At 41.5% G+C, this 27,117-nt stretch overlaps 2 protein-coding genes across 8 annotated transcripts in view; one reads left to right on the top strand and one right to left on the bottom strand.

Moving 5' to 3' along the window:
* Ambra1 (autophagy and beclin 1 regulator 1) overlaps nt 1-27,117 on the bottom strand; it is a 281,415-nt gene that overhangs the window by 233,640 nt on the left and 20,658 nt on the right. The gene's annotated exons all lie outside the window — the stretch shown is intronic.
* Nucleotides 11,584-12,116, top strand: LOC123461667 (small nuclear ribonucleoprotein G-like). The gene is made up of 3 exons (XM_045153321.1): nt 11,584-11,609; nt 11,786-11,930; nt 12,063-12,116. The coding sequence occupies exons 2-3, from the start codon at nt 11,790-11,792 to the stop codon at nt 12,114-12,116; spliced, it is 195 nt and encodes a 64-aa protein (XP_045009256.1). The 5' UTR covers nt 11,584-11,609; nt 11,786-11,789.

The raw sequence follows: 27,117 nt of genomic DNA, 5'->3' as shown, positions 1-27,117 counted from the left end.
CGTGAGAAGGAAAATACTTAGTAGCAGAGGCCAGTAAGTTAAAAAGGAGCTATAAAGGGAAGAGAAAGGAAGGGAGGAGGGTACTTAATAGGTTGGTATTGTATATATGTAAGTACAATGATTGAGATGGGGAGGTAATATGATGGAGAATGAAATTGCAAAGGGGAAAGTGTGGGGGGCTATTACCATGGGATATTTTTTATAATCGTGGAAAATGTTAATAAAAATTGTGAAAAGAAAAAAAATTCCAAAGGCATTCTTCATGGAACTAGAAAAAAACAATCCAAAAATTCATTTGGAATCACAAAAAGCCTCAAATATCTAAAATAATACTGAGCAACAAAAATAAGTCAGGAGGTATCCCCATACCTGATTTTAACCTATACTACAGAGCCATAGTAACAAACACAGCATGCCACTGGCACAAAAGCAGATATGTAGATCAATGGAACAGAACAGAGGACCCAGATATAAGTCCAGGTAGCTATCGCCACATGATATTCGATAAAAATGCCAAAAAATACTCATTGGAGAAAAGACACCCTCTTCAGCAAATGGTGTTGGGAAAACTGGATATATATCTGTAGAAGGATGAAAATAGATTCTTCTATCCATGCACAAGAATTAAATCCAAATGGACAAAACACCTTAACATCAGACCTGAAACTCTGAAATTGCTAGAGGAAAAAGTAGGGGAAGCCCTTCAACATATTGGTCTTGGCAAAGACTTTCTGAATATAACACCAATTGCTCAGGCAATAAAACCACAGATTAACCACTGAGACCTAATGAAATTACTTTGTACTGCAAAAGACACTGTGAATAAAGCAAAGAAACAACCTACAGAATGGGAAAAAAATCTTTGCCAGCTATATATCTGATAGAGGATTAATACCTACGATATACAAAGAACTCAAAAAGTTAATAAGAAGTCAAACAAGCCAAATAAAAAATGGGCTATGGAAGTCGGGCATGGTGGTGCAAGCCTTTAATCCCAGCACTGGGAGGAAGAGGTAGGAGGATCACCATGAGTTCAAGGTCACCCTGAGACTCCATAGTGAATTCCAGGTCAGCCTGGGCCACAGTAAGACCCTACCTTGAAAAAAAAAGGGGGGGGGCTATTGAGCTAAATAGAGTTTTCTCAAAAGAAGAAATACGGATGGCATATAAGCATCTGCAAGAATGATCTACATCCCTAGTCATCAGGGAAATGCAGATTAAAACTACATTAAGATTCCATCTCACTCCTGTCAGATTGGCTACCATCATGAAAACAAATGATCATAAATGTTGGTGGGGATGTGGAAAAAGAGGAACCCTTCTACACTGTTGGTGGGAATGCAATCTGGTCCAGCCATTGTGGAAATCAGTGTGGAGGTTCCTAAAACAGCTAAAGATTGATCTACCATATGACCCAGCTATAGCACTCCTAGGTATATATCCTAAGGACTCATCACATTTCCTTAAAAGTATGTGCTCAACCATGTTTATTGTCACTCAATTCATAATAGCTAGATAATTGGGCTTCTGTGTGAGAAGGAAAAAAACTCAGTAGCAGAGGCCAGTAAGTTAAAAAGGAGATATAAAAGGAAGAGAAAGGAAGGGAGGAGGGTACTTAATAGGTTGGTATTGTATATATGTAAATAGAAGAATAGATTAATGGGGGTGAAAAGGCCCAAAGAGAGGTCAGGGGAAGAGATTGAGGAAAGGAAAGGTCGAGGGAGGGCTAATCACAATCTAAGAAGATGCAAATAAATCATATGGAATCCTCTGTTTTCGGACAATGGATCACTCAGGAGCCATAGACCATTGTTAGAATATTTTCAGTGCCAGGGATGGGATACCTCCAGTGAGTTGTTGGCCAGCGAGGTCCCTGATGCCAATAAAACATTATAGGCCATTCCCGAGGCCCTTGGTTTCCCACCAGGAATAGATGGTAAGACCCTATTGCTGAAGACTCCACAATACTTGGGCTGCAAGGCCACTGAGAAATCCTACATGTAGTTCAATGGGAGAAAGAGAAATCAATAGTGAAGATACTCAACAGTGGTCACTGCAAGCCTTATAATTGGCCAGCCAGGCCAAATGAGCCAATGGGTGCAATAGTGGCCCATCTGTCATGGTGGAAACCCCTCCAATTGGACGGGAGGCCTGCTCCATGAAAGGGAAACACATCCCTGATACTGAAAACTTAAAACAGGGGTAGTCATGAGCCCTAGGGGTGTAACATCTGCTGATGTCTGGAAAAATGTATATACTATGCTTATCAAACTGCCCAGTAAGCATGTCTCTTAATATTTATACCCTTATATTAACGCTACTCTCCCTTTGGGTAGAGAATCTTCTCTTTTCAGATGGCAGTGAGCTTGGGATGACTCAGAAGGTATCATAATGCTGGAAAGAAGTGACTGGAGTACTGAGTAACATCTCCATCACACTTTCCAAGGCTCAGGGTCTAATGCAGAAGAGGTGGTGGAAAGAATGTAAGAGCCAAAAGAAGGGTAGGACTCCTTACAACGTGCTCCCTCCAGACATAAAAAGGCCTGGATATCCATGACCTCACAGTACCTGACACTACTTACACAAGACCATCATAAGAGGAGGAAAAGGCCATGACATCAAAATAAAAGAGACTGATTGAGATGGGGAGGGGATATGATGGAGAATGGAATTTCAAAGGTGAAAGTTGAGGGGGAGGGTGTTACCATAGGATACTTTTTATAATCATGGAAAATGTTAATAAAAATTGAGAAAAAAATCCTGCCCCTCAAGAAGATGACTTTAAGGGAGCTGGAAAGATGGCTCAACAGTTAAAAGTATTGGTTTGCAGCTAGGTGTGGTGGTGCACACCTTTGATCCCAGCACTTGGGAGGCAGAGGTAGGAGGATTGCTGTGAGTTCTAGGCCACCCTGAGAGTACATAGTGAATCCCAGGTCAGCCTGGGCTAGAATGAGAACCTATCTCATGCCCATATTCTCTCTTTCTCTGTCTCTCTTTCTATCTCTCTTAAATAAATTAAACAAATAAAATGTGTTTTGTTTTGTTTTTTTTAAGTAGGACTGGAAAGATGGCTTAATGCTTAAGGTGCTCTGCCTGCAAAGCAGGTTTGATTCCCCAGGACCTACATAAGACATATGTACAAGGTGGTGCATGCATCGGGAATTCATCTGCAACGGCTGGAGGCCCTGGAGCACCCATTCTCTTTCTATCTGCCTGCCTGCCCCCCCTTTATGTGGGGGGGAGGGAATTACCATGGGATATTTTTTTATAATCATGGAAAATGCTAATAAAATTTTTTTTAAAGATAACTTTAATTTCATTTTTTTTAATTTACTATAGATACGGAGAGAGAAAGGAAGTGTAGGTAGAGTATGGCTTCCTGCCACTACAAATGAATTCCAGATGCATGTGCCATTTAGTGGGTCTGCCTTTTATGTGGGTACTGGGGAATCAAATCCAGGCTTTCAGGCTTTACAATAAAATGCCTTTAACCAGCCATTTCTCTAGCCCAAGGTGACTTTTTATATTACTTATTTATTTATCTATCTATCTATTTAAGAGATGAGCCAAGTATAATGGCCAAAAGATCCAGATTTAATACCTCAGTACCCACATAAAGCCGGACACACAAGGTAGAATATGCATCTGGAGTTTGTTTGCAATGGCTCAAGGCCCTGGTATACCCATTCTCTCCTCTGTCTCTCCCTCTCAAATAAATAATATATATATTCTTTAAAGGTAGGTGAAAAAATACTCCAAAGAGAAAGAGAAAAAGTCAAGTACCAAAGTCCTTGACAGGTAAACAGCATGTGTAAGGGCAGAAATCAAACCAGCATGTCTGAAACACAGCTAACAATAGAAATTCATTCCCTCTCTCACTTTTCTCTCTTTTTCTGCTTACAAATAAATAAATACAAATAAAAAGTAGAAGCAATCAGGCCAAGCCAGATATTAAAAAACAGAAGTAATTAAGCATGATGGCACATGACTATAATCCCAGCACTCAGGAAGGAACAGTGGGAGGATTGCTATAAGTTCCAAGCCAGCCAGGGTGACAAAGAAACCCTGACTCAAAAACCAACCCTCTCAACGAACCCCCCCCAATAAAAGAAACAATATTAAAGCCTTTTAGTAAGATTAGCAGGAAAAAAAAATCCCAGTATTCATCCAATTTCTGACAAATGGTAAAGAATACGGTACACGTATTTAAAACATTACTTCAGAGTCTGGAGGGATGGCTTAGAGGTTAAGGCTCTTGCCTGCAAAGTCAAAGGACCCAGGTTCAATTCCCCAATATCCATATAAGCCAGATGCACAAAGCGGCACATGCATCTGGAGTTTGTTTGCAGCAGCTGAAGGCCCTCGTACACCTATTTTCTTTCTATCTGCCCCCTAGCTGATAAATTAAAAATAAATAAAAGTAAAACATCACTCTTAATATTCACTGACATTTGCTACGTGTCTGGCTGTATTAAATGCTTATATACACAAATCTAATTTACACTTAAGGATCATTAAGATACTACTGTTAGCTAGTGTGGTGGTGGCACAAGCCTTTAATCTCAGCACTCAGGAGGCAAAGACAGGATCACTGTGAGTTCAAGGCCACTGTGAGACTACATAGTGAATTCCAGGTGACCTGGGGCTAGAGCAAGACCCAACCTCAAACAAAACAAAATAAAACAAAAAGGGACTATTATTGGCTAGAGAGATTGCTTTGCATTTAAGGCACTTGCTGCCAAAGCCATGGGACCCAGGTTCAATTCCCCAGTATCCACATAAAAACAGAGGCACAGGTGGCACACCCATCTGGAGTTCCTTTGCAGTAGCTGAAGGCTCTGGTGCATGCCCATTTTCTATATACCTGCCTCTTTCTAATAAATAAATAATTTTGTTTTTTTAATTATTTATTTAATTTAATTAATTTATTTATTTGAAAGTGACAGAGAGAGAAAGAGGCAGAGAGAGAGAATGGGTGCACCAGGACCTCCAGCCACTGCAAAGGAACTCCAGATGTGGGCGCCCCTTATGCATCTAGCTAACGTGGGTCCTGGGGAACTGAGCCTCGAACCAAGGTCCCTAGGCTTCACAGGCAAGCGCTTAACCGCTAAACGATCTCTCCTGCCCTTTTTTTTTTTTTTTTTTTGGTTTTTCAAGATAGTCTCATTATAGCCCAGGCTGACCTAGAATTTATTATGTAGTCTCAGGGTGGTCTCGACCTCATGGCAACCCTCTTACCTCTGCCTCCAAAGTGCTGAGATTAAAGGTGTACACCATCATGCCTGGCAAAAAAAATAAAATGCTTAAATCGTTTTTAAAAATTTAAAGGAGGGATGGGGCGATGGCTCAGTACTTAAGGTTCTTGCCTGCCAAGCCTAGTGACTTGGGTTCAATTCCTCAGCAACCAGATAAAGTCAGATGCACAAGGCGGCACATGCAACTGAAGTTTGTTTGCAGAACTCAGAGAATCCTGGAGTGTCCATTCTCTCTCTGTCTTTCTCTCCTTGCAAATAAATAAATAATTTTTTTTTAATTGAAGAGCTAGAAGCTGGGTGTGGTGGCGCATGCCTTTAATCACAGCACTTGGGAGGCAGAGGTAGGAGGATCACTGTGGATTCGAGGCCATTCTGAGACTACACAGTGCATTTCACGTCAGCCTGGGCTAGAGCAAGACCCAACTCAAAAAATAAATAAATAAATGGCTAGAGAGACGGCTCTGCAGTTAAAGCCATTTGCTTGCAAAGCCTCACAGTCTGGATTCAATCCTTCAGTACCCATGTAAATAAAGCCGGATGCACAAAATACTCCATGCATCTGGAGTTTGCAATGGCAGGAAGCACTGGCATGTCCACACTCATTGTCTCTCTCGCAAACAAGTAAATATTTTTAAAATAGTTTAAAAATGTGGACCAGGATACTATGCTAATCAAACTACCCAATAAACACTTCTCTTAATGTTCATACCCTTATATTAATGCTACTCTCACTTTTTTTAAATTTATTTACTTGAGAGTGACAAAGAGAGAAAGAGGCAGAGAGAGAGAGAGAGAGAGTGGGCACGCCAGGGCTTCCAGCCACTGCAAAAGAACTCCAGATGCGTGTGCCCCCTTGTGCATCTGGCTAACGTGGGTCCTGGGGAATCGAGCCTTGAAACGGGGTCCTTAGACTTCACAGGCAAGTGCTTAACCACTAAGCCATCTCTCCAGCCCTGCTACTCTCACTTTTGATAGAGAATCTTTTCAGATGGCAGTGACCTTGAGACGACTCAGAAGGTATGGTGCTGAAAAGAAGTGACTGGAATGCTCAGTACTGCAATATCACAATCACACCCTCCAAGGCTCAGGGTCCATTGTGGGAGAGGTAGCAGAAAGAATGTAAGAGCCAAAGGAAGGGTAGGACTCCTTACAACGTGCTCCCTCCAGACACAAAAATGGCCTGGATATCCATGACCTCACAGGGCCTGACACTACCTACACAAGACCATCATAAGAGGAGGAATAGATCACGACATCATAATAAGAGAGACTGATTGAAATGGGGAGGGGATATGATGGAGAATGGAGTTTCAAAGGGGAAAGTGGGGGAAGGGAGGGTATTTCTATGGGATACTTTTTATAATCATGGAAGTTGTCAATAAAAATTTGAAAAAAAATGTGGGCCAGGGACTGGAGAAATTGCTAAGTGGTTAAGGCCCTTGCCTACAAAGCCAAAGCTAAAGGACTCAGGTTCAACTCCCCAGGATCCAAGTAAGCCAAATGCACAAGGTGGCACATGCATCTGGAGTTTGTTTGCAGTGGTTGGAGGCCCCGACATGCCCAATTCTCTATCTTTCTCTTTCCCTCCCTCCCTCCCTCTCTCAAATAATAAAAATAAAATATTAAAATATATTTATCTTATTTGAGAGAGAAATAGGCAGGTAGACAGAGAGAGAAAGAGGAAGACAGACACAGAGAATGGGCACGCCAGGGCCTCTAGCCACTGCAAACGAACTCCAGATGTGTGCACCCCCTTGTGCATCTGGCCTACATGGGTCCTGGGGAATCGTACCTGGGTACTTTGACTTTGCAGGCAATGCTGTAACCACTAAGCCATCTCTCCAGCCCATAATTTGTTTTTTTAAAGTGGGCTAGGCGTGATAGTACACACCTTGAATCCCAGCACTTGGGAGACAGGATTGTGTGAGTTCAAGTCCACCCTGAGACTACATAGTGAATTCCAGGTCAGCGTGGCCTAGAGCAAGACCCTGTATATCTAGGAAAAAATATTAAAACTTGGACATAAATGTTTACAGCAGCTTTATTCATAAGAGCCCAAGAATATGAAAATTCAGATGTTCTACAATAGGCAAACGATTTAAAAAGGATGCTGCATCACCATGGAATAATGCTCAACCGTTTATTTTCTGCTATGGATATATACAATCTAGATGAATCTCAAGGGAATTATGTTGAGTGAAAAGAGCCAATCCAAAAGGTTACAAACTACATGACTCCATATCCCCTCACCATCATTCTCTCTGGCAGTGCTGTGAATTAAATCTAGTTTCACACGTTAGGCAGGTACTCTATCACTGAGTTTTTTCTATTTGAGACAGGTCTCACTAAATTGCCAGGCAAGTCTTAAACCTGTGATCCCCTACTTCAGCCTCTTGTGTTTTGGGATAATAGGCCTCTGCTACCAGACCTGGCTTATATAACATTATTAAAATGACAGTGCTAGAGAGATGGCTTAGTGGTTAAGGTGCTTGCCTGTAAAGCCTAAGGATCCAGGTTAGATTCCCCAGTATAAACATAAGCCAGATGCATAAGGTGGCACATACACCTGGAGCTCATTTGCAGTGGCTAGTGGTCCTGCCGTGCCCATTCTCTCCCCCTCTCTCTCTCTCTCTCTCTCTCTCTCTCTCTCTCTCTCTCAAATAAATAAATTATTTTTTAAGAAAAGGGGGGGGCTGGAGAGATGGCTTAGCAGTTATGGCATCTGCCTCTGAAGCCTAAGGACCCACATTCGACTCTCCAGATCCCACATAAGTCAGACATACAAAGGTGAGGCAAGTGCAAGGTTGCATATGCCCACTAGGTGGCGCAAGAGCCTGGGGTTCTATTGCAGTTACTGAGGCCCTGCCACACCAATTCTCTCACGATCTCTCCCTGTCTCTCTCTCTAAAATAAAAAATAAAATAAAATGATGAAGGGAGACAGATTAGTGGTCGCCGGCCATTTCAGATGGTATTGAGAGAGTAAGAGGACTGGTGTACCTACCCCAGTGGGTATTCTCCCTTGATTTTTATGAGCAAAACTTACAATTTTGTCCATGGCACTGCTATCCAGAACACTGTAATTTGGAGGTCGTATTGTCATAAAAGCACATCAAGGAACCAGATGTAGTAGTGTACATCTTTAATCCCAGAACTAGGACTCAGAAGGCTGAGATAGGAGGATCACAATGAGTTCAAGTCCAGCCTGGTCTAAAGTGAGACCCTACCTCAAAAAAAAAAAAATAAATAATAAAATAACTTTTTAAAGTAATAGTGTTCATTAGGAGGGATCCTTTTGGTGGCAGAAATGTCCTGCATTAATGTCAATATCCTGTTTGTAAGAAAGGGCACCAGGCATGGTGGTGCATGCCTTTAATTCCAGCACTTGGGAGGCAGAGGTAGGAGGATCATCATGAGTTTGAGGCCACCCTGAGACTACACAGTGAATTCCAGATTAGCCTGGGTTAGAGAATGAGACCCTACCTCAAAAAACAAAAACAAAATGAAAAAATAAAATAATAATAGTAAGAAGAAACAACTAGGGCTGGATAGATGGCTTAGTGACACAAAAAGTGACCCAAAAGCCAGGCATGGTGATGCACGCCTTTAATCCCAGTACTCAGAAGGCAGAGGTAGGTGGACTGCCATGAGTTCAAGGCCGCCCTGAGACTACACAGTTAATTCCAGGTCAGCCTGGGCTAGAGCGAGACCCTACCTAGAGGAAAAAAAAAAAAGTGATGCAAGCATGCAATTTCGCACATGCACAAAAGGGGCACATGTGTCTGGAGTTCGTTCACAGCAGCTGAAAGGCCCTAGCATGCCCATTTTCTCTCACTCTCTCTCTCAAAAATAAATAATAATAATAAATTAACTCTATGTAGTCCACCTTCTTTCCAAGTTTTTCCAACCCCACCCTCCTAAGGTAAACCTATCAATTCACATAATACAATACTTATGCACATAAGTTTTTAAAATATGTATTTATGTTTGTTTATGAAGGAGAGAGAGAATGGGCACACCAAGACCCCTAGCCACTGCAAACAAACTCTAGATGCATTTGCCACCATGCGCATCTGGCTTCTGTGTGTTCTAGGGAATCAAACCTGGGAACTTGCGCTTCTTAGGCAAACACTTAATTGCTAAGCCATCTCTCCAGCCCAATGCACATAAGTTTTAGCTTTTGTATCAAAATGTGATCATGAGCTAGAGAGATGGCTTAGTAGTTTAGGAGCTTGCCTGAGAGGCCTAAGGACCTATGTTCAACTCTCCAGATCCCATGTAAGCGAGATACACAAAGTGATGCAAGCATGTAAGGTCACACATGTGCACAAGATGGCACATGCATCTAGAGTTCAATTGTAGTGGTTGGTGGCCCTGGTGTGCCAATTCTCTCTCCTGCTCTTTCTCATAATAATAATAATACAAGCCAGGCATGGTGGCATATGCCTTTAATCACAGCACTCAGAAGACAGAGGTGGGAGGACTGCCATGAGTTTGAGGCCACCCTGAGACTACATAGTGCATTCCAGGTCAGCCTGAGCCAGAATAAGACCCTACCTCAAAAAAAAAAAAGAAAAGAAAAGTACTAACAACTATTACCCTTAAGGAAGTATAAAGTACTGTGGTTTAAAGAATTCAACTTCCCTCCCCAAACAAGTCAATCTGTCACATTAGCTTCATTATAACTAGTACTAGTTTTGATTTTTTTTTTTTTTTTTGAGGTAGGGTCTCACTCTAGCCCAGGCTGACCTGGAATTCACTACGTAGTTTCAGGCTGGCCTTGAACTGATGGCGATCCTCCTACCTCTGCTTCCCGAGTGCTGGGATGAAAGGTGTGCACCACCATGCCCGGCCTCCTGTGTGTGTGTGTGTGTATATATATATATATATATATATATATATATATATATATATATATATATATATATATATATATATATATATACATACACACACACACACACATACATACATATATATATATATATATTTTTTTTTTAATTTGCAAGCAAAGATGCACAGCAAGACAGACAGGCAGACAATATGGGCATGCAAGGGCCTCTAGCCACTGCAAACAATTTCCAGATGCATGCACCACTTTGTGCATCTGGCCTATGTGGCTACTGGGGAATTAGACCCAGGTCGTTAGGCTTTGCAGGCAAGCATCTAAACTGCTGAGCCAACTCTCCAGCCCCATAATTTCTATTCTATAAACAGTTATAAACTACATATGTCCCATCCTGGTCCCTGTGAAATGTTCCCAATATCCTATACTATATGCATTTCACAGGCTTCAAAGCACAAACGAGCCCGAAGTTCCTTCCCCCAAAATAATGCTATAACTGTCAATGAACTAGTCAATGAAAATTTGTTAACATGATTGGTCAAATCATAGATGTGTAGGAGTTGAGAGTGACATGCATATCATTTAACATAAAACCTTTAAAAATTAACATAAGCAGGGCATGTGATGGCACATGCCTTTAATCCCAGCACTTAGGAGGCAGAGAAAGGATTGCCATGAGCTTGAGGCCACCCTATGACTACACAGTGAATTGCAGATCACCCTGGGTAAAGTGAAACCCTACCTGGGGGTGAGAGGAGGAGAGGGGGTTAAAAAAAAAAGGTAACATAACTTATCTATTGTTACATTCACTAAAATCAGGTCTAAAACAAAACTCACTACATGGGGTTCCCTATTACCTCTTTAAAAAATTCAAAAAGCTGGGCTGGGAAGATGGCTTAGCAGCGAAAAGTGCTGGGTACAAAGCCTGCCAGCTTGGGTTTGATTCCCCTATACCCAATATAAAGCCAGATGCACAAAGTAGCACATGCATCTGGAGTTCATTTGCAGTGGTAAGAGACCCTGGAGTACCTATATTCACTCTCCCTCTTACTCCTTACAAATAAATAGAAATATTTTTAAAATCCAAAATATGAAGCCAGGCATGGTGGTGCATGCCTTTAATCCCATCACTCGGGAGGCAGAGGTAAGAGGATCACCATGAGTTCAAAGCCACCCTGAAAATATAAAGTGAATCCCACGTCAGCCTGTGCTAGAGTGAGGCCCTACCTTGAAAAATAAAAATTAAAAAAAAATCCAAAAAATGAAACATAATGAAGTTCAAGTCTTCTAATTTCATCAACAGTAAATGTACTCATGGGTAAATAAATCACAGTAGTTTTGGATTTGTTGTGCTTTTGTTTTGTTGGGATTTTTGCAATGCCAGGGATTCAGCCCAGGATCTCAAGAATTTAGGCAAGCAGTTTAAAGTTAAAGACTCACTTCAAGTAAGGAGCATGTATCCCACTGACAAGACATGATGAGCAAGGCCCACCCTCCCGAGCTGAAGAAATCTATTTTTTGTTGTTTTGTTTTTCGAGCAAGGGTCTCACTCTAGCCCAGGCTGACCTGGAATTCACTATGTAGTCTCAGGCTGGCCTCGAACTCACAGCAATCTGCCTATCTCTGCCTCCCTAGTGCTAGGATTAAAGACGTGCACCACCACACCCAGCTTCCCAGCTGAAGAAATTTATGGACAAGAAGTTATCACTGAAATTAAATGGAGGCAGACATATCCAAGTTATACTGTGGGGATTTGATCCCTTCATGAATCCTGTGACCAATGAATGTGTGGAAATAGCAACTAGTAGGCAGCAAAATAATAGTAGGGTGGTATGGTCCAAATGCAGAGTAGCACATATATCTGTAATCCTAATGCCCCTGTGGCAGTGGGAGGCAGAACTAGGAGAATCCAGAAGCTTACAGGAAGCAACAGCAAAACAGCAGAAGACCCTTTCTCAGAAGATAGTCATTCGAGGAAATAGTATCATCATGTTGGAAGCCTTGGAACAAATGTAAACAATAGCTTTTCAGAGAAATTCATGCCCCCTTCTCAAAGGGCCTGTTTTACTATTGAGGTGAAATTAGTTCATGTACATTTTCCTATTAAACTTTTTGCTAAATATAATAGTAAAAAAAAAAAAATTAACTTCAAAAATAACCATGTTGGAAGCCAGGCGTGGTGGCACACGCCTAAATCCCAGCACTCGGGAAGCAGAGGTAGGAAGATTGCCTTGAGTTCAAGGTCACCCTGAGACTCCATAATGAGTTCCAGGTCAGCCTGGGCTACAGTGAGACCCTACCTCAAAAAACCAAAAAAAAAAAAAAAAATGTTGGGCTAAAGAGATAGATGGCTTAGTGGTTAAGACGCTTGCCTGCAAAACCTAAGGATACAGGTTCAATTAACCAGTACCTACATAAGCCAGATGTACAAGGTGGCACATGCATCTGGAGTTTTTTTTCAGTGGCTGCAGCCACGGGAGTGCCCATTCTCTCCTTCTCTATCTACTTCTTCCTCTCTCTCTCTCCCCCTCACTCTCTCAAATAAATAAATAAAAATATTAAATTGGGGGAAAAAACAACCATGCTGGGCTGATGACATGGATCAGTGGGGAAGAAGTGCCTGCCTAAATGCACAAAGCCCTGAGTTCAACCCCAGCACCACAAAACAGGGTGTGGTGACCCATGTCTGTAATTTTAAATCCCAGCATTTTATAGGTTTGTGATCAACACTATATAAAAGAATAAATATTAGGACTGGGCACAATAGCACAAACCTATACTCCTACCACTTGGAAGGCTAAGACAGGAAGATTAGAAGCTGTGCAGGCTACATTTCATGACTGTCACAAAAATAAAATAAAATCAAGGGCTGAAGAAATGGTTTAGTGATTAAGGCACTTGCCTGCAAAGCCAAAGGACCCAGGTTAAATTCCCCAGGACTCACATAAGCCAGATGCACAAGGTGGCGCATGCACCTGAAGTTCATTTGTGGTAACTGTAGAGGCCCTGATCTATATTCATTCTCTCTCTCTCTCTCTTTCTTTCTCTCTCTCTCTCTAATAAATAAATAAATAAAAATAGGGATGGAGAGATGGCTTAGTGGTTAAGGCATTTGCATGCAAAGCCAAAGGACCCTGGTTCAATTACCCAGGACCCACATTAGCCAGATGCACAAGGGGGCACATGCATCTGGACTTTGTTTGCAGTGGCTGGAGGCCCTGGAGCGCCCATTCTCTCTCTCTCTCCCTCTTCCTCTACCAAATAAATAAATAACATAAAGTAAAAAATAAATGAATAAATAAATAAAAATAAAATATTTTTTTAAAGCCAGACATGGTGGTGCATGCCTTTAATCCCACCACGTGGGAGGTAGATGTAGGAGAAATGCTGTGAGTTTTAGGCTACCCTGAGACCAGAGTGAATTCCCAATCAGCCTGGGCTATACAGTGAAACCATACCTAAAAAATAAATAAATAAATAAATAAATTACTTTGGTCTATTAACTGATAACGTGTTCCCATTTATACATAAATACATATATAACCACGGACCCTTTTGTGTGTGTTTTCTTTTTTGAGACAGAGTATCATATAGTCCAGGCTGGTTTTGAACTCACTTGAACCACTGAGCTATCTCCCCAGCCCCTCTCCCTCATTATTTTGCTGCATATATGTACAGTGTGCTTGATGTGGGTGCACATGCAACATGCATATGGAAGTCAGAGATCAATGTAAGGTGTTTTCTTCACTCTCTACTTTATTATTTAATATATACATAAATATTTATTTAAGAGAGAGAGAGAAAGGAAGAGGAAGAATAGTTATAGCAGGGCCTCCTGCCGTTGCAAACAAACTCCAGGTACATGAGCCACTTTGTGTGTCTGGCTTCATATGGATACTGGGGAATCAAACCTGAGCTGTCAGGCTTTACAAATAACAGGCTTTAACCACTGAGCCATCTCTCTAACCCCATCCACCTTACTTTTTGAGACAGTGTCTCTCACTGAACCTGGAGTGTGGAGTTTCAGTTAGACCAACTGGCCATCAAGTACCAGAGATCCTTCTGTCTCTGACTCCAACACTATGATTACAGACACACACTACTATTCCTGGCTTTCTAAATAAGCTTGCACCTACATCACCCAAATATAACTGCTAAATCTTTAGGAAAAATAAAAATAAAAACAAAATTTTTAGGGAAAACATTTCACAATCACCCTTGGTAATATTCCCATATCTTTTTGTCAGGAGTTCTTTCTAACATGTGATCTATATCCCTTCTGTTGCAATTAAAATACTCCCTTTTGGGGGCTGGAGAGATGGCTTGACGGTGTGAAGTCTAAGGACCCTGGTTTGATTCTCCAGGTCCCACATAAGCGCAATGCACAAAGTGGCACATGTGTCTGGAGTTTGTTTGCAGTAGCTAGAGGCCCTGGTGCACCCATCCTCTCTCTCCTCCACCCCTTCTGTCTCAAATAAAAATAAAAATTTTAAAAATTATGTATGTGGGTATATTCCCTTATGCCCTGTTCTCTGTGCAAAGAGAACATCTGCTTCACATCACTTAAACAAGAGATTATAAAATATAGGAAGCCCATGTCAAACAGCTTCATGTTAATGCAATATGGATCTATATGGGTCGCCTGAGACAAAGAACAGATTAAGAGTCTTCTATTCCTAATTCCATCACTTATTCTAAGGATAAGAAGTTAAAACCACACAGATGTTTTATTTTAATTATGCCATCAGTAAAATGGAAATAATAAAACCAGAATGTTAGAAGAATCTATTTCCCCAAAATGTTAAATATACAAGAAAGACATTCTAAATTTCAGGGCACTGGAGATGGCTCACCAGTTAAAAAGTACTTGCTTGCAAACCCTGAGAGCCCAGGTTCTAATCCCCAGTACCAATGTAAAAACAATATGCATAAAGTGGTACTTATGTCTGGACTTTATTTGCAGTGGCAGCAGATTCGAAATCCCAAATTAAGTCCACTCAACAATTCTCTAATCACATACTCTACTGACCCTACACATTTGTTGGCTCTGCTCTCTAATTTAGGAAGAACCTTATGTTTTGTTGGTTTTGGGTTTTGTTTTTTTTTTTTTTTTTTTTGAGACAAGATCTAACCCTATCATCTCCAACTCTCAACAATGCTCCTGCCTCAGCCTCTGGAGTGCTGGGGTTTACACATCAATCTAAGTAAAAAAGACTTTTTTGTAATTTATGAGAGAGAGGAAAAGTAAGAGAGAATCAGCATGCGAGGGCCTCCCACTAATGCAATCCAACTCCATAAGAATGCACCATGACCTTGCATGTTTGCGTCATCTTGTGCTTCTGGCTTTCGTGGGCTGTAGAGAGTTGAACATGGGTCCTTAGGCTTTGCAGGCAAGTATACCTTAGCTGCTAAGCCATATCTCCAACCCAAGACAGTTTTTTTGTTTGTTTTTGTTTCTCATGGTAGAGTCTCACTCTAGCTCAGGCTCACCTGGAATTCACTATGTAGTCTCAGGGTGGCCTCAAACGCACAGCAATCCTCCTACCTCTGCCTCCCAAGTGCTGGGATTAAAGGCATGTGCCAACTCCAAGGCATTTTTTGTTTGCATTTTTGAGACAGGATTTGATATACAGCCTTAGCAGGCCTGGTACTTACTACAGCCTCAAATTCATGTCACTCAGCCTACTGAATGCTGGAGTTACAGGTACACACAACCATACTCAGCAATAATCTTAACAAAAATATATTAGTAATGTTATCATAAGACCCCCAGATATAATTTTAAAAATTGAGGGCTGGAGAGATGGCCTAAAGACTAAGGCTCTTGCCTGTGAAGCCTAAGGACCCAGGTTCCATTCCCCAGTACCCACATAAACCAGATGAAAAGGTGGTACATGCATCTGGAGTACATTTGCAGTAGCTGGAGGTCCTGGTGCACTTGTTCTCTCCTGTTCTCTCTCCCTTTCTCTTAGATATATTTTTTAAAAAAATTGAAAATGCATTCATGTACACATATGCATAGCAACACTATTTATGTGAGCCAAAATGTCAAAAGAAATTTAAGTACCCATCAGTGGGCAAAAGGATAAATGAATTATACATATACCAGAATAGTATTCAGCCATAAAAAAGGAATAAAGTGTCGTGCGTGGTGATGCACGCCTTTAATCCCAGCACTTGGGGAGGCAGAAGTAGGAGAATCACTGTGAGTTTGAGTCTACCTTGAGACTACATGGTGAACTGCAGGTCATCCTGGGCTAGAGTGAGACCCTAACAAACTAAAAAACGGCAGGGAGGGAAAGAATAAAGTACCAACTCATAGTATTCTAATGTGGCTGAATAAACCACTAAAACATTATGCTAACTCAAAGAAGACAAACTCAACAGTTACATGTTATATGATTCTGTTTATAAAATATGCAGAATAAATCAGTCCATAGATTGGTGATTGTCAGGGACTAAAGAAAGCAGAAAATAAGCAGACATGTTTAATATTTAAGCGTTTTTACTTTAGGAGCTGGAGAACTGGCTCGCAGTAAAGATGCTTGCCTGCAAAGCCTAACAATCCAGGATCTATTTCCCAGTACCCACATAAGGCCAGATGCACAAAGTGACACATGAATCTGGAGTTTGTTAACAGTAGCTGGAGGTCCTAGAGAGCCCGTTATCATTTTCTCTCTGTCCATCTCTCTCTGCTTGAAAATTAATAAATAAAAATATATTTAAACCAGGTGTGGTGGCATACACCTTTAATCCCAGCAATCGAAGAGGTAAGGAAGATTGCCATGAGGTCAAGGACACCCACAGACTACATAGTGAATTCCAGGTTAGCCTGGACCACAGTGAAACCCTACCTTGAAAAACTAAAAAACATCCACTGACATTCCTCATAAGTGGGTCTGTGAGGTGGCTTCCAGGAAGGATTAACTAAAGGAGGAATCCTTTCCCCAGAGTGGGCAGCCCCTCTCAAAGAGAGGGCTTTTTCTAAGAAATCTGTAGGAAAAAAAAAAGGATCCCCTCCTCCCACCAGGCTGCCAGTGCTGCTCACAGCTTTCCAGCCTAGGCTGAAGACCAGCAGCTCTCCAGGAAGCCTGCAGTCTTCAGTGCTGGATCAGGACTCGTGAGGCATCCATCTCCGTGGACTGAGCAGCTACTCAGTTCCTTAACTCTCAGACCTACAAACTACTATTGGTAGACTGCCATAAGCTAGCCCAATAAATTCCCTTTTAATATAATTCATTCTATGGGTTCTGTTCCTCTAGAGAATCCTATAATACACATTGTGGTACCCCAGAAGATAGACAGACAGACATAGATATATACATATATATTTTTAAAGACACTCAAATAAATAAATTTATTTTTTAAAAATTATAAGTTTTTACTTTAGAATGATAGAAATGTTTTAAAATTATACAGAAATAGTAATCTCTAAATGCACTAGGACTGGAGAGGTGGCTTAGAGATTAACGCGCTTGCTTGTGAAGCCGAAGGACCCATGTACGACTCTCCGGATCCCATGTAAGCCAAACGCACAAAGGTGAGGCAAACTGAAGGTTGCACATGCCCACTAGGTAGTGCAAGCATCTGGAGGTCAACTGCAGTGGCTGAGGCCCTTGTGCACCAATTCTGTCTCTGTCATTTGCTCTAGAATAAAAAAATTTAAAAAAAAATTGAACAAATGTACTAAGTGACACTGAAATGTTGACTTTAAAAATAGTAAAAATGGAAGCCAGGCGTGGTGGCGCACGCCTTTAATCCTAGCACTCGGGAGGCAGAGGCAAGAGGACCGCAGTGAGTTCAAGGCCACCCTGAGACTCCTTAGTGAATTTCAGGTCAGCCTGGGCTACAGTGAGACCCTACCTCAAAAAAACAAAAAAAAAAAAAAAAGTAAAAACGGGGCTGGAGAGATGGCTTAGTGGTTAAACAATTGCCTGTGAAGCATAAGGATCCCGGTTCAAGGCTCAATTCCCCAGGGCACACATAAACCAGATGCACAAGGTGACACATGTGTCTGGAGTTCGTTTGCAGTGGCTGGAGGTCCTGGCGTGTCCATTTTCGCTCTATCTGCCTCTTTCTCTGTCATTCTCAAATAAATTTAAAAAAAAAAAGTAAAAACAGAGGCTACAGAGATGGTTTAGCAGTTAAGGTGCTTGCTTGCAAAGCCAAAGGATCCAGGATCAATTCCCCAGGACCCACATAAGCCAGCTGCACAAGGTAACATATTCATCTAGAGTTTGTTGCAGTGTCTAGAATCCTTGGCGCACACACACACTCTCTCTCATAGATAAATAAAAATTAAATGTTTTAAAATTGTTAAAAATAAATAAATTTTTTTTTTAATTTTGTTTATTTATTTGAGAGCGACAGACACTGAGAGAAAGACGGTGAGGGGAGGAGGAGAGAGATTGAGAGAATCGGCACGCCAGGGCTTCCAGCCACTGCAAACGAACTCCAGACGCATGCGTCCCCTTGTGCATCTGGCTAACGTGGGTCCTGGGGAATCTAGCCTCGAACCGGGGTCCTTAGGCTTCACAGGCAAGCACTTAACCACTAAGCCATCTCTCCAGCCCAAAAAATAAACAATCTTTTAATGGAACAGAAAAGCCAGGCATGCCCATTCTCTCTTTTTAAAATTTTTTATTAACAACTTCCATAATTATAGACAATAAACTATGATAATCCCCCCCACCGTCCCTTTCACAACTGCACTCTCCATCATATCACCTCCATCTCTCAGTCTCTCTTTTATTTTGATAGCATTATCTTTTCCTCCTATTATGATGGTCTTGTGTAGGTAGTGCCAGGCACTATGAGGTCATGGATATTCAGGCCATTTTGTGTCTGGAAGAGTAAGGAGTCGTACCCTTCCTTTGGCTTTTACATTCTTGCCGCCATCTCTTCCGCAATGGACCCTGAGCCTTGGAAGGTGTGATAGAGATGCTTCAGTGCTAAGCACTCCTCTGTCACTTCTTCTCAGCACTATGGTGCCTTTTGAGTCATCTCAGAGGTCATCACCATCTGAAAATAGAATCTTCTCTAACTAAAAGTAACAGTAGCATTAATATATGGGAGAGAGAGAGAAGTAATCAGTGGAGATAAACAACAGTAGACACTGCAAGCTTAAGTTTGCCCAGCCAGACCAAATGAGCCAACGGGTACAATAGTGGCATATCTATTAAGGGGGAAACCAACCACTCTCTAACTGGACTGGAGGACCGCTCCATGGAAGAGAATATATGCCTGATACTGAAAATCTATGATTGGGGAGTTCATGAGCCCCAGGGGTGTAACACCTGCTGGTGTCTGGCTAAATGCATATATTATATTCACCAAACTGCCCGGTAAGCACTTCTCTTTCTTTATCTGTGCCCCCCCTTCTCTCTCTTTCTCAAATAAATGAATTCATAAAATATTTTTAACAAAATTTTTACTTTGGAATGATTGAAATGTTTTGAAATTATATAGATTTTATATTATTAATATATTATTAGTATTAATTATATAGATAGGAATCACTGAATTACTAAATGCCACTGAACTATTTACTTTAAAATGGTAAATAACAGGCTGGAGGGATGGCTTAGTGGCTAAGGTGTTTGCCTGCAAAGCCAAAGGATCCCGGTTCGACTCTCCAGGACCCATATAAGCCAGATGTACAAAGGGGCGCATGCATCTGGAGTTCCTTGCAGCAGCTGGAGGCCCTGGCGCACCCATTCTCTCCCTCTGTCTCTCTAATAATAAATTAATTTAAAAAAATAATAAAAAACAAAAAAATTAATGGAACTAAAAAGCCAGGCATGGGCTGGAGAGATGGCTTAGCAGTTAAGTGCTTGCCTGTGAAGCCTAAGGACCCAGTTTGAGGCTCGATTCCCCAGGACCCACGTTAGCCAGATGCACAAGGGGGCACATGCATCTGGAGTTCGTTTGCAATGGCTGGAAGCCCTGGCACACCCATTCTCTGTCGCTCTCAAATAAATAAATAAAAATAAACAAAAAGAAAAGAACTTTTTAAAAAAAAAAAAAAAGCCATGCCAGGCGTTGTGGCATATGCCTTTAATTCCAGCACTTGGGAGGCAGAGGTAGGAGGATCACCATGAGTTCGAGGCCACCCTGATACTACACAGTTAATTCCAGGTCAACCTGGGCTAGAGTGAGACCCTACCTCGGGGGAAAAAAAAAAAAAAGCCAGACATGGTACTGTTCACCTTTAATCCCAGCACTCAGGAGGCAGACGTAGAAGGATGGCTGTGAGTCCAAGGCCAGCATGGGACTACAAAGTAAATTCCAGGTCAGCCTGGGCTAAAGTGAGACCCTACCTCAGAAAAATCAAAAAGAGAGAAAGAGAGAGAGAAAGAGAGAGAGAGAGAGAGAGAGAGAGAGAGAGAGAGAGAGAGTGTGTGTGTGTGTGTGTGTGTGTGTGTAATTAAAAAAAAGAAGAGCAAGCCAGGCATGTTGGTGCATGCAGTTAATACCAGCACTGGGGAGGCAGAGATAGGAGAATTGCCGTAAGTTCGAGGCCACCATAAGTCTACATAGTAAATTTCAAGTCAGCCTGGGCTAGAGTAAGACTCTACCTCAGGGGAAAAAAAAAGAAGAAGAAGAAGAAAGAAAGAAAGAAAAAGAAAAGAAAAGAAAAGAAAAGAAAAGAAAAGAAAAGAAAAGAAAAGAAAAGAAAAGAAAAGAAAAGAAAAGAAATAAGAAAGAAATAAAAGGTAAACTTTAAAAGCCTGTAAAAATCAAGATGTAAGATTCATTCAGCTGAGAGGTGAAAAGAAGGTTAAATATAGCAAAGTTTAGAGTACATAGAGTAGATAAACCCTTAACCTCCAGAGCCAACATTTAAAGATCATGAGAATCATTTCTCTAACCATCTGACAAATATCCTCCTACATTTACCTGTTTCTCCTTTATACCCTCCTGGCAAGTCACCAAAAATAAGCCATCAAGGAAACAAAAATAAAAAGGCAGGATGTTCCTATGTTATGTATTTTATATTCTTATGAGTATTACTACTTTTTTCTTTTTATTTATTTATTTACTTGAGAGAGAGGGAGAAAGAGGCAGAGAGACAGAGAAGAAGAGAGAATGGGTGCACCAGGGCCTCCATCCACTGCAAATGAACTCCAGACGCATGCGCCCCTTGTACAGCTGGCTTATATGGGTCCTTGGGAATCAAACCAGGGTCCCTGGGCTTTGCAGGCTAACGCCTTAACTGCTAAGCCATCTTAGCCTTTTTTTGTTTTTTTTCAAGGTAGAGTCTCACCCTAGCCCAGGGTGACCTGGCACTCATTCCATAGTCCCAGGCTGGCCTCAAACTCATAGTGATCTTCCTATCTCTGCCTCCTGAGTGCTGGGATTAAAAGTGTGGGCCACCACATGTGGCTTAGGAGTATTACTTCTTATGGGGAAACTGATTATAATCAAAATACACAGCCCACCTCTTCTCCCTCCTTCCCCACTCTTAACCTACTTCCACCTGACTCCTGGACCTACATTCTTCCAACACTCTTCTTGTTATAATCAATCATCCCTGCTGCATTTCTAAATCCAAAAAATTCCAGTTGATCACTGCCTTCTTAACACATGTTCCTCTCTGCTTCTATACAGTTTCTCAGATTTTATGAGATTCCTTAGACCTTAGTCCTAAGCAATCTGATTGCCCTACTCTAGTCTTTCTCCAGGTGAGTGCATCCATTTTCCTTATAAATTCCATCTCCACCACAGTTCATCCAGATTTACCTCCAATACCACTTTTCAACATCAACCAAATACTGCTACTATATTAGTCTCCACCTGTGTGTTTTCACTCACATTTCACACTTAGCATGACTAAAATTAAGGGTATTTTTATATTTTTAAATATTGGACAGAAAGAATGAGAATGAACACACCTGGGCCTCTTGTCAATGCAAACAAACTTCAAACACATGTGCCACTATATGCATCTGGATTTATGTGGGTACGGGGGAATCAAACCCAGGTCCTCAAGGCTTTGCAAGCAGTGCCTTTAACCACTGAGTCATCTCCCCAGCCCTAAAATTAAGGTTTCTGATCGACTCCACAAATATCAAAATGCATTCCTCTTCCAATGCTTCTGTCTCGCATGTGGCATCTTCATCCATCCTAGTGGTAATGCTGGAAATTGAGGCTCATACTTAACACCTCCCTCCTTTAACATATCCAGTCTATTATTAGGTCTATTCTGTTCAAATTTATTATCTCTACTGAATCTTCCTTTTTCAAATACATATTTATTTATTTGGAAGCAGGAAGGGAAGGAGGGAAAAAGGAAGAGAAAGTGCAAACCAGGGCTTCTAGCCACTGCAAAGGAACTGCAGAAGCATATCTACTGAATCTTTCTACTTCCCTCCAACTCCACTACTCACAGTCTAATCTGAACTATCATCTTTTGCCTGGATGACTAGTTGCCTCCCAATACTTCCCCCATTTCTCTCTTTCCAAACCACTCCCCACAGTAAAACCAGCAGAATGTTTTAAAAGCATGTATTAGATCATGACACTCATCAAAAGCAGGTCATGGTACTATATACCTGTGGTACCAACTACTGAGGAAAATGAAGCAGAACTACTTTAGTCTAGGAGGTGAGGGCTAAGCTGAGCAAAACTGCATGATCCCATATCAAAGAGAGAGAGCCAGACATGACGGCTATGGTGGTTTGATTCAGGTGTCGCCCATAAACTTAGGTGTTCTGAATGCTAGGTTCCCAGCTAATTGAAGGCAGTGTAATATTGGGGGCAGGCTTATGGGTATTATAGCCAGCTTCCTCTTGCCAATGTCTGGCACACTCTCGTGTTGCTATTGTCCACCTGATGTTGGCCAGGAAGTGACAGCCACCGTCTGCTCATACCATCATTTTCTTCTACCATTATGGAGCTTCCCCTCGAGTCTGTAAGCCAAAATAAACCTTTTTTCCCACAAGCTGCTCTTAGTCCAGTGTTTTTTGCCAGCAATGCAAAACTGACTGCAACAGTGGCACGTGCCTTTAATCCCAAGCATTTGGAAGACAGAGGTAGAAAGATCGCTGTGAGTTCCAGGTCATCCTGGGCTATAGTGAGACACTGTGGGAGAGAGGAGGAAAAGAGGGTAAGCGGGGAGGGGAGGGGAACCACCAAGCAAACAAAAAACCCTGCCAAATATCCAAAAGCTGAGCAAGACATGATGGCACAGGTCTACAATCCCAGAACTTTGGAACTGAAGCAAGAGGATTGCCCAAGAGTTCAAGGCCAGCCTGGGCTACAGAATGAAACCCTGTCTCAAACACACAAACAAACCCAAAAACTAGATTAATAATGTGAGGATATGGGTCAATGATAGAGCATGAGACCTTGGGTTCCATCGCCAGCACATAAATAGCATTGACACAGTCCTCCTTCCTAAATCTGGCCCTCTCCTCTGCCCCTCTCCTGCATCTCCACTGCTCACTACATTCCAGCCATACTAATATTCTTTCAGTTTCTCAAATGTGTCAAGTTCTTTTTGACCTTAGGCGTTTTGTGTGCTATTTCTCAGGCCTTCCCTTTTGCCCTACTCTCTGCCCAAGTACCACTCCTTCAAAGAAATACTCCCCAATATAATTTAGGTTTACCAATGACCTATTTTAAATATATTTTTATTTATTTATTCGAGAGGGAGAGCTACTATAAACAAACTCCAGATACATGCGCCCCTTTGTGCATCTGGCTAAGGTGGGTCCTGGGGAATCAAACCTGAGTCCTTTGGCTTTGCAGGCAAAAAACACCTTAACTGCTAAGCCATCCCTCCAGCCCCCAACCCCTTATTAAAAAAAATACTTAAAAAATTTGGTGGGCTAGGGATATGGCTCAGCAGTTGAAGGCGCTTAGTTGCAAAGTCTGCAGGCCCAGGATGAATTCCCCAGTAACACATAAAGCTGGATACACAAAGTATCACATGCATCTGAAGTTCCTTTGCAGTGGCAAAAGGCCCTGGCATGCCTATAGTTTCTCTATATCTCTTCTCTTTCAAATAAATAAATAAAAATATTTTATATTATTTTTATTTGTTTGAGAGACAGACAGAAAGTACAGGCATGCCTACTTGTTTTGCAAAGAAATGTTCTACTTTTCCTAAATGAGCTCTGGTCTGTTTTCTCATAAAAATTTGTTATCTATTTCAGATAGTTTTGCTTTCTAGCCTCCCCTTTCCCAGTAAAGATGAATCCCTTCACTTAAATTTGACAGACATTGGGGAAAGAACCAGATATGCTGCTGTGCAATCCTCTGACACACAACTATCTTTCAATCTAAGAACCACATACAATCATCTTTAATTCCTTATAATAATATGAATGAGAACAGATAGCACATATCAAGCTATTCTGAACACTATTCATAGCCAGGCGTAGTGGCGCTCACCTTTAATTACAGTACTCAGAAGGCAGAGATAGAAGGACTGTCATGAGTTCAAGACCACCCTCAGACTACAGAGGGAATTCCAAGTCAGTCTTGGCTACAGTGAGATCCTACCTCAAAAAATCAATACCAAAACCAAACCAAAACAACAACAAAACACTATCCATCAACTAATTCACAGCCATATGACTTGGAATTCCCTCTGTAGTCTCAAGGTGGTCTCGAACTCATGGCGATCCTCCTTACCTCTACCACAAAAATGCTGGCATTAAAGGCATGTGCCATCACACCTGGCCTTCCATATGAGATTTTAACAGATGAAGAGAGAAATAAGAGTTAAGTAAAATGCCTGAGTTTCAGAACTAGTAAGTATTGTACTGGGATTTGAACCCAGCCAAGACACTCAGAATCAGTGACACTATATTACCAGTTAATACTCTGAGGGAATGGGGGCTTGAATAGCACAATCAAAGTGCTTGTCCTTGCAAGCATGAGTACCTGAGTTCATTTCTCTGTACCATGCAAACTTCTGGGCATGGCAGCATGCTCCTTTAAACCCTGTGCTGGAGTGGTGGAGTAGGGTGGATTCTTGGAATTTCCTAGTCCAGCTAATCTGGCCTCATCAGTGACCTTCAGTCCAACAAGAGACCCAGTCCCAAAAAGAGGTAGAAAGGGCTAGAGAGATGCCTCAGTGGTTAAGGTGCTTGCCTACAGAGCCTAAGGACCCAGGTTCAATTCCTCAGTATGCATGTAAAGCCAGATGCACAAAGTGGAGCATGTATCTGTAGTTTATTTGCTAGAGGCCCTGGGATACCAATATTCTTTCTCCCCCCACCTGCAAATAAATAAATAAATAAAATTTTTTAAATAAAAAAAGAGGTAGGCTGGGCATGGTGGCATATGCCTTTAATCCCAGCACTGGGGAGACAGAGAGGAGGATCTCTGTGAGTTCAAAGCCACCCTGAGACTATATAGTAAATTCCAAGTCAGCCTGGGCTAGAGTGAGAACCCACTTGGGAAAAATAAAAAACAAAAAAAAGAGGTAGAAGCCGGGCATGGTGGTACACACCTTTAATTCCTGCACTAAGGAAAGACAGGTAGGAGGATCACCATGAGTTCAAGGCCAACCTGAGACTACACAGTGAATTTCAGGTCATCCTTGACTGGAGCAAGACCCTACCTTGAAAAAAAAAAGTGACCAGCATATGAGAAATGACACCCAAGGTTGTCCTCTGGGCTCCACATGCAAACATACAAACATGCATACTCACATGCACACACACATGGAGAAAAAAAAGAGTTTAGCTAAGCATGGTAGTGCATGTCTATATGTCTAACACTCCTGAGACTGAGGCAGAATGATAACAAGTTCAAATTTAGTATGGGCTACACAAGAAACCCTGACTAAAAATAAACAATTTTTTTGGAAAGATTTACAGGGTCTTGTGTAGGTCATGCTAGCCTCAAACTCACTATGTAGCCAAAAATGACCTTGAATTACTGACCCTCTGTCCTCCATATCCCAAGTACTGAGACTACAGTTATATACTACTGCACGTGGCAGTAGAAAAGGATATTTTTCTACCTTATTTTCTCTGGTTCAGTATACTGAAATATTCCAATTCTCTCCCCAAATCAATATACATGCACTACCATGCCTGGTGAGAACACACATTCTACCCTGGAGAAAAGAAAAATAACAAATTATGACATCACAAACTGATACAATTTCCTCAGTTCATTTTACACACAGAAACACAATTTGAGGGCTGGGATAATGGCTCAGCAGGTATATGTGTTTACTGGTAAAGCCTGGTGGCCCAAGTTCAATTCCCCAGTACCCACCTAAAGCCAAATACACAAAGTGGTACAGGCATCTGGAGTTTGCTTGCAAAGGAAGGAAGCCCTGGATGCTGTACTCATTTTCTCTCTGTCTGCCTCTGTTTCTCTGTCTCTCTCTCTCTCTCTCAAATAAATAAATATAGTCAGGCATAGTGGCACATGCCTTTAATCACAGCACCTGGGAGGAAGAGGTAGGAGGATCACCATGAGTTGGAGGCTACCCTGAGATTACATAGTGAATTCCAGGTCAGCTTGGGCTAGAGCAATGCCCTACCACAAAAATAAATAAATAAATAAATAAATAAATAAATAAATAAATAAATAAATAAAAATTTTGGGCTGGAGAGATGGCTTAACAGTTAAGGAATTAACCTGAAAAACCAACTAACCTCAGTTCAATTCCCTAGGACCCACGTAAGCCAGATGTACAAGGTGGCTCATGCTTCTGGAGTTGGTCTGCAGTGCCTGGAGACCCTGGCGCACCCATTCTCTCCCTCCCTCCCTCCCTCTCTCTCTCTCTCTAATAAATAAATAAAATTTAAAAATAAATAAATAAATAGGGCTGGAGGTATGCCTTAGCAGTTAAGGCATTTGCCTACAAAGCCAAAGGATCCAGGTTCGATTCCCCAGGACCTATGTTAGACAGATGCACAAGGGGGCACACAAATCTGGAGTTCGTCTGCAGTGGTTAGACGCCCTAGTGCACCCATCCATGTCAAATAAATAAATATAGAATTTTTTTAGATAATGGGAAAAAATCTTTACCAGCTATATACCTGAT

The sequence above is a fragment of the Jaculus jaculus genome, chromosome 1 (genome assembly GCF_020740685.1).
Source record: "Jaculus jaculus isolate mJacJac1 chromosome 1, mJacJac1.mat.Y.cur, whole genome shotgun sequence".
In the NCBI taxonomy this organism is placed as follows: Eukaryota; Metazoa; Chordata; class Mammalia; order Rodentia; family Dipodidae; genus Jaculus; species Jaculus jaculus.
This window is presented reverse-complemented; position numbering and strand designations above follow the sequence as displayed.

Excerpts from the sequence above, each read along its gene's own strand:
- LOC123461667 (XM_045153321.1), top strand. The coding sequence starts at position 11,790 with ATGGACAAGAAGTTATCACTGAAATTAAATGGAGGCAGACATATCCAA. Across the intron at positions 11,931-12,062 it reads AGCAAAATAATAGTAGGGTG|ATAGTCATTCGAGGAAATAG; the intron begins GTATGGTCCAAA and ends CTTTCTCAGAAG.